The 18,158-nt window shown below is 43.7% G+C and overlaps 1 protein-coding gene across 2 annotated transcripts in view; it reads right to left on the minus strand.

The window, feature by feature from the left end:
* The window catches only part of XYLT1 (xylosyltransferase 1), a 206,855-nt gene that overhangs the window by 145,153 nt on the left and 43,544 nt on the right, over window positions 1-18,158 (minus strand). Inside the window, exon 2 of one of the 2 annotated variants that reach the window (XM_072877552.1) lies at window positions 7,236-7,274. The exons of the other annotated variant lie outside the window; for it this stretch is intronic. Within the exon in view, the coding sequence (XP_072733653.1) occupies window positions 7,236-7,274 (39 nt within the window). The remainder of the gene's footprint in view (window positions 1-7,235; window positions 7,275-18,158) is intronic. 2 annotated transcript variants of the gene reach the window in all.

An 18,158-nucleotide genomic window follows, 5' to 3' on the forward strand; every position in this document is an offset into this window, starting at 1 on the left:
TGGTTCTGATGGTAATTGATTATAATTAACATAATTTATGTATCTTCCCTTCTGCCAATTTGCCCTATACAATAAAAACGGGCAAGCACAGAACTCAATTTTACAATTGTCTTTCCATCAGAGGCTAAACACTTCACAACCATTAGCTACTGCTGGTAAGCATTTTGAATGCTGTGCAAATTAAAAGGGTACTGGCAAATCAGCTTCTGCTGGGAAATATCACAATTCTCATACCTTTTTAAGATCTTAGCTTGGAAGCATAAGGCTTTGGTAGGTGTACTGTTAAAAATATTCATAATCAAAGATAAGAGCACCTTATATTCCTGAAGCTGCATAACGTGTGAATGGACTTACAGACAATTAGAAACTTCCCCATTTCTAGAAAGGACAAGAATATTTTCTCAAATGAGTATTAACAAGGACAGACAACTCACTGGACAGGCCACATATACTTCTGGGAACAAAAAAAACACCCAACCCACAGCTGACATCCAGAGAATATGAGTTCAGGCTCAACTAAATGAGAGCAAGGATGCGTAGCGACCTCTGGATGCAGAGTTCAGAGAAGAGTCGAGAATACCATCCCGTCCATCACAGAAGTTCCCTTCCACATGTGCTGGGTCTGGGAAGTTTGCCCAAGCTATACCTCTCTAAGAAGAGATTTCATTCTCAGTGCTGTCCATGGGACAGCTTTTACAAGCACCAAGTGGACTGAAAATATGCTGAAAATATCAAGCGTCCTCCAAAGAACAAGAGAAAGGAATTACATTATTACACAGCACCCAAGCCACCGTGAGCTAATGGCTAGGTGCTTTTTTTTCCCCCCTTCTACATAAGTTAGAAAGCTTTACATAGGCTTTTTTTTTTTTTTTTTTTTTTTTTTTTTTAGGAGTTTCATATAAAATGCAAGTTTCACAGCATTGGTAGAAAGGAATCGAAGTGACACATGTTGTGTACCCTCTTCATGCAACAGACTATTGCAAAGGATGCCATTGGCCTTCAACGCCAAACGTCTCACAGTTTGTTCATGGAAATAATGCAGAAAACAAGGGCTAGAGATGCAAGTTCAAAGCCATATGCTCTTCCTTGCTTTCTCTCTCTCTATGTACATGGCTGAATTGCATACAATGATTGTGTGCGTAACAAAAGTTAAAACTTCCCAAAATGCTGCATGAGATTGTACCTAGGTATCTTCAATGCAAATAATATCTGGTTAATGCTGCAGAGCATATCCCATCTATATCCAAGAAGGACCCACTCAGCAGATACATTTGAAAGACGCACTCTCCTAAAAAGACCTAAATTCTCCTTCTTGTGTGATTTAACAATGCAGACATTCCTAGCCGCTGTATTTCTGGGCTTATCTTTGCCAAAATCAGTGTATCTGATTATTAGACAATAACAGCTCAGCAATTTGATTGCATTGGATGTTTCTATGGGGACTGCATCACAAAGATTTCAGAGGTAAGCCCATGAATTCTACTTGTATTTTCATGTTTCTCAGTGGGAAGGAAAACATGCTGTTTCCTCTTCACTTTGACAGCAGAATGTAAAATCCTCAATTAAAGTGAGTACAGTCACCACAAGAAATTGCAGAATTTTCCCAAGTGGCCGTATATCCCATAGGCATTTCAGCTCTTTACTCACTTCAGCACCTTATGAAATGGCACATGCCCCTCCTCACCCCCCAAACTAATGAGTTAGGAGAAAACTATTTATCTGCATTTTGCAAAGCAAGTACCCTGGAAGTTTATCTTCACAACAAGATTTTATGAAAGGCTCCATATTTATGGTGTTACCAATCACAATCATCTTAAAAGAACTGCAAGACACTCTTTTTCTACAGGCTCCAAGATTCCTGGATTCATGGTTTTTTCATGAATATTGACTAAAACTGGAAAAATCCCCAAGTTTCTAACTTGTGAGGTAACCATAAGACTCAAAGTAATCCCAAACACACCCAAAACCAGAGACACAAAAGATTCAGAGTACCATTTTTAGTCATAATCTTTTAAAAAACAGTTTCCCAATTATTTAATGTTTCTTTTCCATATGATATTCTAACAAATAATACAGGGAGTGTTTCTATTCTTGTTTTTAGTAGTGGACATAGTACCTTTAAGTTTGCATTTCTTATCTAGTCTTGCTGGGAAATGCTGATTACATGGCACTCGGGTGAAATCAGTTGTGCAGCCCCCAGTGAAGCAGACACTGGCCTAGTCCATGCCCAAAGGGCAAAACGCTCACTTATCTGCAAAGGCACTCATCTCCGTTTTAAGATGCACGATTAGGCAACTTGTACGGCTGCTGCTGCTGCCATACTTGTGCTCGGGATCCAAGCAGGGCTGACAGCACCCCACCGCTCCCACACAATAACCGGTAAAAGGTGCGTTAACCTTCCAGGCAGCAGCGTGCCTCCGGACAGCCCCTCTCCTGCCTGCAGGCTATAAGGGCAGATCACAGACCTGAGTCCCTCTTGGCACCCACAGCTGAGCGTTATGGTTTTAAATTTCTGGGTCGAACAGAAGAAATGATTAAAGGTCAAACAACGAAGCATACGATTATTTAGAGAATCCTAGAGGCAATTAAGTTATTTGATTTGTGCATGATGACAAAGGCATCTTGCCAGGCGCTCGCAAGGAACGCACCAAGAGTATGTTTTTGCTGTTCAAAGCAGCCACTTAATCGTGAAATGCAACACCCACAACAGAGTGGCACACCGCGAACCTTCAGTTCTGAGTCTTTTATTGAATTAAACCAGAAATCAATTTCAGAGAAAGGAATTACAGGATAATAAATACATTTTAATATGACTATTTTTGTTCCTTACACGATGCTCTCCAGGGTAGGACATTTTCATTCTACAAAGAGCTAGCTCTTAAAAAAAATTAAATTAAATGGCAGAGAGGACAATAACAAGCAGTCTTCTCCCCTGGTCTCTTTAAAGGCACTACTGTTAATACACAAATTTTGTCTGGGAGCGATCGGCGTCTGAGCTGTTCTCAGAGACAAGAGGCTGACATGGGTAAGAGGTACTAAGCTGCTACGCTGCAGGCAGGGTACACCCTAATTACAGAAGGGTGTGAAAAAGCAGTCTGGTCTTGCTGTATTATGACAAGCACACTGCTGCCCCTACTCAAGCATCAATATTTACTTCACCAACGTGGGAGAGCACTTGCGTTCCATGGGAAGAGGCCTTCAGAGCATCTTTTACGCTGGCTCTTTGCCAACGTAATCCCCTCTAGACTGGCGTCCCCCCTTGGCTAAGGTCACTTTCCAGCTGAAATCCTCCTGGCGTGGTGTATGCATTACATGCAGGTCTCGTGTTTGGATTCTGAGGGCGCGTGTTATTTCAGCAATCTCCAAGTTTCACACTTCAGTAGCATCAGTAGCACCCATCGCTTAAAGGGAGGCTGCAAGCCACCAGCTACTCTCCCACAACAAGCTACCCCAACAAGAGCATCTTGTGGAAACTGCACAGCAAAAATCAGTTCCTATTTTGACTTCTAACACCACAGGAAAAATTGGTATTCTATATTCTAGCAAGAAGAATTGTCATTTTTTAATTATTACTATTGCCACAAGCTTAGAAGAGATGCTGCTGACCTCCAAGTGGTGGAAAACCAACCGCTTACCACATAGACACGAGGGTGCACATCTACCAGTGGCACGCTTAGCCCAGCACCCCTCAGACAGTGACACTCAGGGCAAGCACTGCAGCGCGCTCATGCTGGGGATGGCACTGGCAAAAGGAAAACACATAGCAAGGTTTACCTCTCACAGGTGAAGGAAGAGGTAAGGACTGCAACTGCTGCACCGATTACTCTGTCCCGTTACCTGCTAGCCAGAGCTCCATTCCCTCCGCCAGCTGCAATACTCCATGGTCCCTTATCAGTAAGCCTTAGAGGGCTCCCTAGCATCCGATCACACAACTTTTAACAGTCACAAAGCTACAGTTTTGGAAGGAGACTGATAACAATCTCTCTACCTCAAAGACGATAGTAAACTTCATTGCTCCAAGGGAGTGAAAAACTGGGCCAAAATTTATCTCTGGGCTAACTGCTGCTGAAGCCATTACATTTGGTTCCTGGTATTTTTGTGAAATGAAGGATGGGAAGTGTGAAATGCAAACAGCCACAATCTCATTGATACAGATAACTTCTGAAATCGTGAGAAAAGTAGTCACAAACAGAGTCACAGCTATTTCAGATGTAATGTACAACCACCTCAGCTGCTGAAAACAGCTTTCGTTCTCCCCATTTTCTTCATTCTCTCCAAATCACACTCAGCTTCTCTTTGCATGATAGTAAAGACAAACATGCCTGAACCCTCCAAAAGAATACTGACGTGACCTTATCAAACACCTCAAGGATGCTCAGGGGTATCTGGTTTTGACAATAGTGCATAGTAAGATTTAGAGATAGGAAATGGGAGGTTTGTTTTCAAAATATTTTTTCCAATACGGTAAAGACAAAGTTTCTGGGTTTCACCCTAGATGAGTATCATTTTGCAACACAGTGCAAATAAATTTGCCACATCCCACTCCCTCGAACACAGCTGATTAAATAGTTGTTAATCTGCTGCACCAAATTTATACGTTACATGATTCACACTTGTTACACACCATTTAACATGAGAAAAGCTAAAGAATAGTTATTTGTAAGCTATATAATCCCACTTACAAAAAAAGAACAGGGAGAACAGGAACTGCCTGACTGCATCATCTTTTGACACACTGTTCCAGCACAGGTAGGTATAAACGAATCAGACCGATCCCCAATATACTCCTATTTGATTAACACAAGTAGTGTGATTTGGCAGGTCCAATTTGAACAAAGTATTTTGATATGCCTCTAAAAGAGAGAAGAACACGAGGGAATTGTGCAAAAATTATTTTGTTTGTAGAAACTGTCTTTTCCTTGGAAAAACATCAGCCGAAAACACTTGCTTAGCTCTCAAGTAAATGCTTTCCCTGTGTTCACTTACACACAACCCAAAATATATCTTTACAGGGGAATTCAAAGAGATGTGCTGAAGCTGAGCTGGTTGGGAGAGTACCCATTCTCTCTTTAGAGGGTCACTTTCAACAGCTGTACAGCTGATTGGGAGACTAGGGAATGGAGGGGAAATTACATGAAAAATTCATGAGAAGGCCTCCAGAATATGGTCCCCTTTCAACGCACAGCATGGGTTTGAAATGTCAGCATTCAAAATACCAACCAAACCAGAGCCGAGACAGGAAACCAGAGGGCAGTGGAGAGAAACTCTCGAATGAGCCAATTCATCCCAAGATTGTACAGGAAACCACCAAAGCAGAGAAGCTGCTCACTAGTCTACTTAACATGTCTCAGATGAATGCAGTGCTACTCTCCACTCCCACCTGTCCCCAAAGAAAGAGAATAAACCATGTGGGGAGACTTCCGCAAATTTGGGGATTCTTTACTAACCATATTAGCTAACATCCTGTTCGAGTCAGCAAAACATTAAAGCTGCTGATGTTATTTTTCTCACAGTGCTTTTTCACAGCAAAGAAAACGGAGACACTTGCCAGCTAAGACTGTGGCCCAGTCTCAAATTGCTAACTTCTTAGTCTGGTTATAAAACAACAACTTCCATTGCTAATGCAAATGCTTTTGACCACTTCACCTAAAGAGAAATATGTCCCTAGATACCAAAGTAATGCCCTGACCTTCAGCTGTGATACCCGGATTTAATTCCGCCTCTCAGAGAGAGGCAGTCCCTTCCCTCCTCACCCCAGGATACCTGCCTGGTCTCAGCTCCTACATTTGAGCAGCCCCCAGCAGTCTAGAACACTTTGGGACGTAAGTGTGTTGCCCATAAGAAGCTGGTTTTGGCTCTCCTCATCTATTTCAAGACCAGAAGCAAGCAGCTTTCTACAGAAAATGGATTCAGAAGTGGACACGGCTTTCAGTAACACTGAAAGAAATATCAACACATACAATTAATTTCTACCTTAATCATTCATTAAACAATGTGTTTATACCCTCCCTGACCCCAAAAATATTAAGGCCCCTTGAAAGCACAGCACCCTTGAAGTCACCTGGCACTCCTGTTGGCAGTCTTAGCAAGGAGGTAATGGGCTGGAAGAGCAAATGACATGCGGGTCAGGGAAGATGCAGACTGGCAGGGCAGGACAAGGAAGTGGTATGCTGGGGCTGGAGGCATATACCAGCTGGAGCTGATGATCTCCCTTTCACTTCCTCCTCCAAGCGTGAAATTCCCTGGCTCATATTCACATGTGCATTCTCCCCTACTACCTTCACTGACACAAACTGATGTTCTTACACTATTTTAAGTCAGTGATAAAGTAAGTCTTCATTATTACTATATATTTCTAGTTCTACATCATGCACAGATTAGTACTTTATTATGTACTCTGTGTTTTGATACCACTTTATAATGCCATTGTGTAATCTTTGTGTGATCCTTCCTTGCCAGTTTCGACTCACAAAGGCTCGGCTTCAAAGTGACATCCATAAAAAAGATGTAGTAGGATTGTTGAAACAAATAACAAAACAGTCAAAAGCTTTCCCCAGAGAAAGGCCAGCAGAAGACAAAGGTAGAAATATTTATGCAGTCACTAAGGGGCATTGGAATGTATTGTGAATAAACACTCATCTTAGGTATGCAAGTACCATTGCTTTTGCTGTCTCCCAAAGATCAGTGAGAATGGAAATCAATGATGCTGCCTTGTTAGAAAACACAAATCAAAGCATCAGTGACTTTGTAAAATCCCTTCTATCACTTTGACCTTCTGGTGCAGGCATCCCCCCAGATTCATTACCATTCATTGTAATGTCTAAAGAGGAAATCGGGAGTGCAACAGTATTTTAGAGTAACACACTAGCAGCAGGGATCATAACAAAAGCTAGGAAGCTGAGTATACAAAAAGAAATGAGAATCCCATGAATGGATGCTTGCACTGCCTTGAGGACTGCATCCTCTCTTTTAACAAATACAAGTCACTTCTGCTGCTGTTAAACTGAACGCCAGGTCCCTTCCTCACCATCTGCACCTACTGTTTCCTGTAAAGAGTCTGGTTCTCTTCTTGCCCAGTCAGTCATGTTGGGAGCTACTGCTACTGCTGTTACAGTTGCACCTTCTCCAGGGCCACCAACACGGCTAAATATCATAAATATGGTGGGCAACAGCAGACCAGCCCTCTCTTTCAGAGAATCTCTTGAAGAAAGAAGTGGGAGGGGGGTGGTACTAACCTGAGTCTCCAAGCTGGTGTAGGGACTAGGAGGTTCAATCTACAAAAAGAGCAGACAGAAACAGCCATTACTCTGCAATAGTGGAAAAGAAGGTGTTTTGAGCCATTAATTGGTCCAAAGTAGTGATGTTAGGAACAAACACACCTGCTTGAACAAGGATGACAGGGGTTTGTTGTTGTTGGTTATTGTTTGTTTGTTTGAAGAGATCCTCCTTTTCTAGACATCCTACCATCACACAGAAATTACTGGATCTCTACAATATTTGGATGAGTGAAGGAAGTTGCAGTAACCGGTGTATATCAGGGACAGGTTAGCTACAGAACAACTCAAGGCCACACGCAGGCCTCTGCATCTTTGATTTAATCCTGTTACGTTTCTTTCTTAGATTACAATTGACTGGTGCTCCTGTAATTTCAAGGCATTAGAACGTTTTCAGAAAGTTGATCAGGACTTGATAAGGTTGGCCACAGCCTTGGCAAAATTCTTCCTCCCAACAGCTGCAGTTAACGCTGTGGTTGTTTTGTTTTCCATTAAAATTTCATCCTGATGAATGTCTCTCTCCAGCTCTGCACATTATATGTCCAAGTGCACCATGCATTTTTTGCAGTCTGGCATCTTCCTTGGTGTCAAAATCTGAACTCTTAACTTGCCTTGGCCAGAGGATTCAAACCTCATTAAAGAGCTTCTAAACACAAAAGCACAAAAAATGTCTATTTAGCCAGTTAATTAAGAGGCTAGAAAGAGATCACATCCCTACAGGAGACTCCATCATTAGTGTTCTGGGATTAGCGCTCAAGCAAAATCTTTAAAGGAACATCTTTTAAAGTATAAGGGACGTTTAAAGCCTCAGTCCTGCTGGTCCAGGTATTACTCTGCAAGGTCTCGCTTTCTACAACATCCTGTTTAATTGGAAAACCTAACAGAGTGGAACCAGGTCAATGATGCTTTCTCTTTAATCCATCACATCTGTCAAAATTAGACAGCTTTAGTTTAGTAGAGTAAATTCTTGTCTGTCAGATTATCAGGCTCCTGAGACTAATTTTGAGTTTTGATATCCCCAGATACTCAGGTCATTGCGATTCTCACTTTGGCTAAACCACAGAACAGAATGAAAAGAAATCTGGCTTTCCTCCAGAAACTATATATTCCTTTTACTTTTAATTATGCCTATTGTTCTGGTTTTGGCTGGGATAGAGTTAATTTCCTTAATAGTAGCTAGTATGGGGCTATGTTTTGGATCTGTGCTGAAAACAGTGTTGGTAACACAGGGATGTTTTAGTCCCTGCTGGGCAGTGCTTACACAGAGTCAAGGCCTTTTCTGCTCCTCACCCCACCCCACCAGCGAGGAGGCTGGGGGGGCACAAGGAGTTGGGAGGGGACACGGCTGGGACAGCTGACCCCAACTGACCAAAGGGATATCCCACACCATATGGCCTCATGCTCAGCATATAAAGCTGGGGGAAGAAAGAGGAAGGGGAAGATGTTCAGGAAGGGGGAGATGTTCAGAGTGATGGCATTTGTCTTCCCAGGTAACCACTACGCTTGATGGAGCCCTGCTTTCCTGGAGATGGCTGAACACCTGCCTGCCCATGGGAAGGAGTGAATGAATTCCTTGTTTTGCTTTGCTTGTGTGTGTGGCTTTTGCTTTACCTATTAATCGGTCTTTATCTCAACCCATGAATTTTCTCACTTTTACTCTTCCGATTCTCTCCCCCATCCCACCGGGAGGGAAGCGAGTGAGCGGCTGGGTGGGGCTTAGTTGCCAGCTGGGGTTAAACCACAACACCTACAAAGCACCTTTTAGTTTAATGTTCACTGTAAATATACTAATGAAGAAACAAGCTATCAACCCAGGAAAATAAAGTCAAGGAGGAAACTGGCCTTGAAACCCTCGATACATCTTTCCTCCACTCAGCAAGTCATGGCCCAGGCAGCATGCTGTGCTCAGGTGAAAAAGTCCATGATCACCTCTGTCACACTGCTAACTTAAATGTAATCTTTCATCAACGTATTCCAACGCCAGAGTACCATTATTATACGCACATAGTAGATATTATCTGACAACTGGCCAAATGATATCAAGACTGGAAGGAAACTGAGAAACCTCAGTTAAATCCAAATATCATGTCATAGGCTAAGCTAGGGGAAAAAAAAAAATTCATCTGAAGGTGAGAGTTGAGAGGAATCTTGTCCTTGGATGGCTTTACATTTCTAAAGACAAATCATGTCAGCATTCACAGCTCTTTTCTTATAGACTTAGCAGGGATAAACTCATCTGTTTTGCAGCTGGACTCTAAGCAATGCTAGTTTGGTCACAACATTGTCCTACATTGTCCCACTCACATTTATATCGTAGCAGGAAGATCACAATACTGGCAGGTGTGTGTGGCAGATAGAATACAAAATGTGTTTAAATAGAGCAAAATACTACTGTAACAAAGAACGGCCCAGCTGCACAGACTCCCCTGTGGGAGATCATCTGGATTTTCTCAGTTGCTGCCAATTTGATTGCAGACAAAAGCTTTTTCAGCATGTACTGTTCACTTCCAAATGACATTATTTCTATAAGAGGAAGCAGCTACTGTATGTATAAAACATCCTGGAAAGATCAGGGGATTCCTGTAATAGATAAGGCTTCAGACTATTTAAAAGCCAGACAAATTAAGTCCAATGCTTGCTGAACAGAACAGATTTCTTATGGTAATTACTAATTTCAAAAGCTTTCTTGACTAAAGAAAATTGTAAATATAAACCAGATTTTGAATAGCATTATTTTACCGTGTGGAACATGGTGCATCACCATGGGCCTATTAAACTGTGATGCTACAGTTTTTCCTGTTTATTTTCCTCCTCCTGATTTTGGCTATGGTTACTTGTATTAACTTGTACTGTAGCCATTGTGCAGGGAACCTGTACTGTAGCATTGTGGGGGGACCTGTTTCCCCCCATCATTAGGAACACATATCATTCATACACGTGACATGGTGTTCGCTTCTAAATTATCTGAGGAAAAAATGAAGCTTGGCTTTTATGGGCAAAAGTAGGAAAAACACAGGTAAATTTCTCCTTCCCCGTCTCACACTTTCTGCACCAGCACAATTGCTAGAGATGGTGCAGGTTCAGGTGTTTTTTCCCTTTCTCCCAACAGCGGTTCACGCGGTGCAACATCACTGCCTCTCAGCATCCACCGACTGCGAAACAAAGATGAAGAAACTTTGCCAGTTTGTTTCTGGATGCCACCTTTGCCTCGCACAGGGGCTACTTCTTTCACTCACTGCCCGACCATTAATGCCTCACTCACATACAGGAGAGAGACAGCTGTTTTCACAAACGTTGCAACCTTCCCAAAACAAAACTAAAGGATGGGAAGACTCAGAGGAACTGAGGTACAGATTAATAAACCGACTATTCCGAAGTCACATAGGAAATATGAGAGAAATCCCTAAGTCACTGTCTAGGACCTTGGCCACAAGACACATCTCTGTCCCATGCCACAAAAAACGTTTTTCTAGCACTGTTTCAAGAGACATCAGGTTTGAATATGGTAACTCAATCTACGCCTCAATCTAATCAGACCTATTTTGGTGACGGTCCAAGACTGACTGCAGGAAAGCCCAATGCTTAGATTCAGGAAAGTGCTGTTGGCTGCACTGGACCCAATCCTGCAGACATGCCTTCCGCTCGCTGACCCCTCCATCACTTCTGGACTGCGTGTTTTTGGTTCCTGCACAGCTCTGTTCAGCTTTGACAAGCATGGCAGGCACTTGAAAAGCTTTTTTGTTACTTGATGGGCTGATTTTCCCTCGGTTTCTAGTCACTCCTCTCCATCCCTGGAGGCAGCACGAATCTATGAGTGGCTTGGCACGGGGCAGTGGCTCCCCAGCAGCAGTGCCAGTTGCAGGTGCCCTCGCCCCAGAATCACAGCACTCGCAACGCAGCAGCTTTTGCACCCACGTTTTGTGCAGCCAGGCCCTGACCTGCACAGGGGAATGGAACCTTCTTGAAAAGTTCTTTTTAAATTCTTTTTATTTGTTCAGTGTCATTTTACAGCTGAATCAGTTCCTTCACCCAGCTCATGACACAAAGCAAGGAGAGCTGTGCTGGCACAGCAGAGAGGTGGCCAGCAAAGCCAGGAGGAAGAGGATATGAAGGAAGAACCAGCAGCTGGGGACAGGGTAAGGAGGCAAGTAGTAGTAAAAAATGCCAGCATCACCACCAAATACTTCTTCCCATGAAACCACAGTTTCAGACGAAGACACAAAACATTTACCTAAAAGTGACATTTCACACGTCCTCTCCAACAGCTCTGTTGCCTGCAAGGCAGGACCACATAACAGCAGCTCCCTGTGTGGGCAGTGCTGTTTTTACAAATTGCAGTTGAGGGCTACAGCTATCCCAGGGCACTGCAGCTTCATCTCTTCTGCTGACTCATTTCGTGACCCAGGGGTTTGTTAGCCTGCCAGCCTGTGGTTTTTATCCTACGCTCAAATTTGCCTCAAAACCTTTGTATATTCACAGAGACAAAAAAAACCAAACCAAAACAAAAAAACAGGATTGGAAGGGACCTCCTGGACTGCCACTTCCCCACGTTTCTGCCCATCTCTCCACTAGTAAGGAGGAACACAAGTCAGGTAACCTCCCACGCATGGCAAGGACAGCAGTGGCACGAGCGCCCGGGAGCAGCACCCTGGGCACCAATGCATGGAGTTTCCCTGCAGACGGAGCGGGTGCGGCATGTCCCTGCAACGAAACCCAGCATCTTATTACAGGAAGTGTTCAGTAACCTTAATTGTAAGCCTTAGATATAAGTCACATTAACAGCCGCCTCTACACCACCAGCTAGCTCACACATGCTGACTTATTTGCGGAAGGGAGACTTCCTGGCAGCACCAGTACCACTAGCCTGGACAGGAGCTGCCAGGCAGTGGTACAGGCAATCCTCAAGTCACCCAGCTCACATCCTCGTACTGCAAGGCAGAGGGGTCACGGCAGCAACGTCTCCAACGTGCTTAGGCACTTTCTAAGGGGCAGGGCTTGCACAACAGGATGTCATTTAGATATCAAGAAAATAAAACCCAAAAATGCTCTTGCAGATCTGCTTTTTATCACGCTGCCCACCATCACAAGCTGCACCAACGTCTGCAAGCACTAACTGTGGCACTAGCCTGATTTTTTTTTTATTTTTTTTTTGGTCTTAGCATCACTTCACAGGCCTCATAAGAGTGTTTGCATAAAGAGGAAAAGATGGGAAGGACTCACTAGTGCTAATGTACCCAGAGCTTCAGTGTAACTGCTCTGCAAAGGATCCTTTCAAGCAAATACACCAATTCCATAAAAATCTCAGCCACATAAATCATAATTTTATTATTTCTGCTGGACATCTTAACACACATCCAGGAGGCTCTAGTAGATAGGTGTAAAAGCTATTATTTGACTTCTTTTTTCCTCCTCCAAAAGGCAGCTAGGAGAAAGGAAAAAGACTATAGAGAATGTTTCCTATTATGCATTAAGAACAATTATTCAATGAAAGACTGATCTTGAAATGCCAAGACTGGAAATTAGCACATTTGCACCATTTCCCCTCCCCCGCCCCAACACTGTTTGAATGAATAGTGGTTCTCAGGAAGAAGTTACTGTGTTATCAATATACCAATCTTTCCACCACTTACTACAGCTGCAAAGGTCTGGAAACAAATGTTTAGTAAGACAGGATTTGAGCCAGTGCAGTAGGCTCTAGGCAAGCAGTGGCAAAGCCAAGCCTGAAGCATGTACAACTTCCCATTACATGAACTAACGGTGCAGACAAGGGGCAGCCAACCTGTTTGCTCTGCAAGCCACATACCCAAATTTCAGTATGAGCGAGAGCCACAGACACTTATCACGGCCTTTGAAGAGGCAGAATGGAGCAGAGGGGAGATGGAGCGTGCAAGCAATGACAACAGCTTCCGAGAAGCAGAAACACTGAAGGATGTAGTTAGCATGAAGCAACCCCCGGGACAACCAGCAGGGCCAAGCTGAGCCCCGCTTGCTGGTTCCCTTCCTCCAGCAGCAGGAACTCATGTCACCCAGTAACAGCACAGCCCCATTGCTGGTCATGCAATGTCGGGGCAGGACAACAGCTGCTTCTCAACTGCCTGACAGCCACCACCCACTACGTTGCACAGACCAGAGCTCAGGTCTCGGCCCTGCTCTCAGTCCCATGCGTGACACTGACAGACACTGAAGCCCCAGGAGAGGGGAGAACTCCTGCAGCAAAGCCAGCACGAGGAAGATGCAGACACCTTCCAGGGGCTCCTCTCTCAACTAGTGCCAGTGACAAGATGTGGCCATAATGGAGGTGGAGCAACCCCAGCCAAATGTGCCAGGCGGTCCTGCAGCTCCCGCGAGCTCTCAGGACGCCGGAACGCGCAGAGGCTGCTCCAAACCACCGAGTTGCAATTAGTGCGGTCACTGCTAATAGCCTCACTGGTACACAGCTTAACGAACCCGTTCTTCAGTAGCAACATCAGCTACGTGGCCTCTGCCAGCCCTTAATTTTGACAAATGAAGTGTTTGTGTGGCCAAATAGGAGAACTGATCCTAACTAAAAACAAACCATTGGGGGAAAATATATTTAAGCAAGATCATTTCCTCATCTAGTTTGCTGAGAAACTGCAAAGAGCGGGAGGGCAGCTTAAGCCAGGACATCCACTAAAAGTTAAGACACAGAATTTCATGATCGGCTCCATAAAAGTACTATCTTGGTCAACACCCTTAAGTACACAATACAGGCACTTAATTTGTATTCTTACTCTGCATGCTTTCAGCTATTCTTACTGCCCTCAGTTGTAGCACACCTAGGAGAGAGTCCCAGGTAGAAAAATATCAGGAAGAAACAAAAACGAGAATAGAAATACATTGAAACCACCTGTAAACCTTTAGAAGAGGGTATTGGTCAAGTAAGGCTGGTGCGCAGGCAGGAAGAAACAAACCATAGAAAGACACCTACTAAAAGGGGAAAGCAGCACATGCAGCAAAAACATGGAGAAGATGAACTCTACAGAGACACCATTTGCAATACAAAAATGCAAGACAAAACATCAAAATCTGAGATTGAGACCCCAAATGCTTACAGCTTTCGTCCCCACTTCATTTCCAAGTGCATTGGGGGGTTCTATCTGGATTACGGAGGGGTTAAGATAACCCAAGTTACAGAGAATAAAAATATAGTGAATAACTTTATTAACACATACTTGAGTGTGGCAAAGGCTTACCACCCTCTGCCACACCAGGATACCTCTTCCACGTGAAAGAAAGGACATTAGAAAGCATTTGGATATTAAGCCTGTGATAACAGTATTAGACATGTGAAGAGGCCCAAGCTGCCAGGTCATTTCTACTCAGCCACAGGGCAGCTGTAGGAAAAGGCAGTACCTTCCTGTTTTCTTAACTTGAAACAAGTCAGCAGGACTTGAGACATAACAGAGACATCAGTTCACAGCTACTTAGTCCTTGACTAGCTTGATCTAGTTTGGTGAAGATTACCCCCTCTGTGCTGAGGTACGACTGGTAGAACATAATGTTCTGGTCCCAATGCCTCTGCACACCAACTCTGGATATTTTACCGCCAGAAACAACTGCAGTCTCTTTAATAGCCAATGGCTTTGGTAAAAACTGCTCTAATCCTCGGCTAGTAAAGCAAATTGGTGTAGCTCCTTCAAAGCCAAAAAGCAGAAGGTCTGCCCAGGACTTTAGCATGGCATATGCCTCTTCTGCCAAACGAACAATTGCATACTTATCCAGCAGTTGAAGGGCAGCTCAGTTAAATCTAAGACCTGCTGGTTCCCTGCTTTTCCACAAAGATAAAACTGTTTTCTTGTCTGCAGGAGCTTTACAGAAGACTACAGTCATTTACAGAACCTGAACTGCAGCAAGACCTACTATTGCTTAGCCTGCAATAATAGTCAGTGCCCAGAAATAGCCCAGAACTCTCAAATGCCTCCATAAAAACCATTACTCAAAATAAATCTGTACCATCTTACCAAACACTTAAGCCACAGACTGAATCTGCTATCTGTTAAACCCTGAAATTCCAGTTACAAATGAAGCTGGTACTATCCCTATCCTTGGTGTCTTTTACCACCTGGAAAATATCTGCTATTACCAGCTCAGCACAGCCCCCTGAACTCAGGCAGGGCCAGCTGCAGCAGTATGCAGATAGCAGTAGGAAGGTTTCCCAGATGTCTATAAAACATGTCTGGCCACAGAGATGCTGCTGCCCAAGTACTGCTTTGACATTTTGAATATGTCAGCTACCCAGGCCAGACATGCTGTCTCACAGGTACGAGCTGAAAGACAGTTACTGTTTTAACTTATTAAGTCCAGGCAGGCTTATCTTTCAGCCTTGACACTTTAATACAGTATAGGTGCTCCGACACCACCTTTTCGAATCTGTGCTTAAGAATGATACAGCTGACCAATTCAGAGCAAGGGTCAACTGTCCTGCTTTCTTTAATAATTTATTAAGAGCTAGCAGGAGCAGTGGCTTTGCTGTGTTGTTCAGTTGTCCTAACAAACTGGACTGTTTGTTTCAGGCAGCAAACAAATTTCAGCATGAAATGCAAACGTGTAAAAAGACGAGGAATACTAATCTAACAGATCAATATAACTGGGTTGTTTAGAGATGGCAAAGTGCACCAGATGACACTGAAAAAGCTGTTTCTCCCCACATGCCACAGCTCATCTCCAAAAGCCCCGCAGCTCCTCGCTGCTGTGAAACGCAGTTTCATGCCCACTTCTCCAGCAGATGCTGCCATGGAAGCCTCTGAGAGGGCACCCCAGGAGGTACAGCCTGGGTATGATTTTGAGTATAATTATATTCAGGCACATAGATGTGGGTTATTTGTAGTTCTAGTGATGGAAAGGCAAAAGAAAAAAAAGAAAAAAGATACATGTCTTTATGCAACATTTTCACAACTTTAATATAGTTAGAGGAGTCTATATTTATAGAGTAACCAAGTGTTATAAAAAGCTACATAAAAAAAGCACATGGAGGGAGACACTAATGCAGTTCAGTGTATAAGCATAGCATTTAAAGGAAAAAAGAACTGTCCTGGCTGACAACCACTCCAGTCGTCATCTCTTACGAGAACAATCACAAACCGCTTTGCTTGAATATTACCTGAAACAGGACACAGTGCAGAAAATCAGCAGGAAGGCTGTGACCGAATTCAAAGAGCAGGATCATTTAAAGTTGTGACAGACAAATCTGTTAAAGACAAATAAGTTACCAGAAGGAAATTAAAGCCTGCACTAAGGAACATGTTCAAAACTTAAATGAACAACCAAAGACTTCAGGCATGACAACCTTCAAAGCTGAGTCAGGCACTGCTACAGTGTGAACAGAAGTCAGCCAGTCGGCAGAAGAGTTGCACGTTTCACTTGTAGCTATCACAGGTAATCGAGCTGGAAATCCGTATCAAAGCACTTGGAAAGAGATACGGTGGTAGGCCAGCTTAAGTGGTGTCTGCATAACCCCAATAACAACAACAACAGAAAGCAAGCACATTTTCACCAGATTTTGCACTGCACAGAGAAAAAGACCCACACAATCCCTGGTCTCAAAGCAGAGTAAAGCATGGCTATTCGGTGACAGCCGCGCTGCGGAGTCGTTTCACGCTGTTAGCACTCGGTTCAGCTCCTCACCGCCTTGCACCCTTCTGCAATCGCTCGGGGCCCCTCGGGAGCGGGGCGCAGCCTGGCACAGAGCCTGGATCATGCCCTGAGCGTTCCCATCCTGCTATTCTCATGCGCAGGATCTTTTGAAAGAATAAACTGAGGCAGCAAGTGGCTGGGAACACAGCCCTAGGTCTTTCAGGAGGAAAACGGAAAAGAAAAGGACATGGGGAAGTTAGCTTCGTTAAGAAAATCCAGTTAAAAATCTTGAAGGTAATATAATGAGAAGCAGCTTATATAGCTTTATGCAGAATAAAGCCTGCCAGACAAATTTAATTGCTTTATTTGTTCTTTGATAGAGTTACAGACAGAGTGGATTAAAGGAACACAGCGGAGGTCATATTTTTTGGATTTTAGGACAGCATCTGATACTGTGTCTCACAAAATCCTAATTGAAAAATTAATTCAAAAAGACTTGGGAAGGACCAGTGCACAGCACTGGAATTGAGAACTGGCTGCAGGACTGTAAACAAATGATAATGATAAATGGCACTGTACTAAGCTGAGGGGAGGTCATACTGAACAAATTCATTAATGACCTGGAACAAGGATTAAAGAGCACGCTAACAAAATCTGAAGATTGTGTTAAAGCCAGATTGTGTCTGATGGACACGAGCCTGCTGAACGGTGAAGGGGACATGTCCAGTATCAGGATACTGTCCCCAGATCCCTGGCAGGCAGATCAGACGTGCTCCGGCCACAGCCGCTCATCACCCAACCCCCTCGCCCCTCTCACACAGCCCCATAGCTGTACAACATCTCCTCCCCCTCCACTGGTCACCCTGTAAATAAACAGGGTGACCAAATAAACTCTTTCTCTGTTTCCTGAGAGTCAAATGAGACGCATGGCAGAAAATTCAGTCCTTGACAGATGTCAGGTATGCAGGAGTCCACTGACAGGAGGAAGGGTGAGACCGCCCGTTCAGGCACAGCCAGAAAGCAAACAATCCCATCACTACAAACACCACAATGCCCTAAATCCCACTAAGATCTGTTTTCCCCATTTCCCTAGTATAGCTTAAAAAATTGTGGGTTTATGGAACAATGTCCCTGATAAACCAATTTAGGACCAGACACTTCCTCTGCATAAACTTACTACATTCCAATCTTTAAGAGAGGAGAGGGGAAAACAAAACAAAACAAACCCAAAACACACACACCACAAAAAAAAAAAAACAACCCACAACAACAAAACCCACAAAAGAAAAA

Source organism: Ciconia boyciana, chromosome 13, assembly GCF_034638445.1.
Source record: "Ciconia boyciana chromosome 13, ASM3463844v1, whole genome shotgun sequence".
Taxonomy (NCBI): domain Eukaryota; kingdom Metazoa; phylum Chordata; class Aves; order Ciconiiformes; family Ciconiidae; genus Ciconia; species Ciconia boyciana.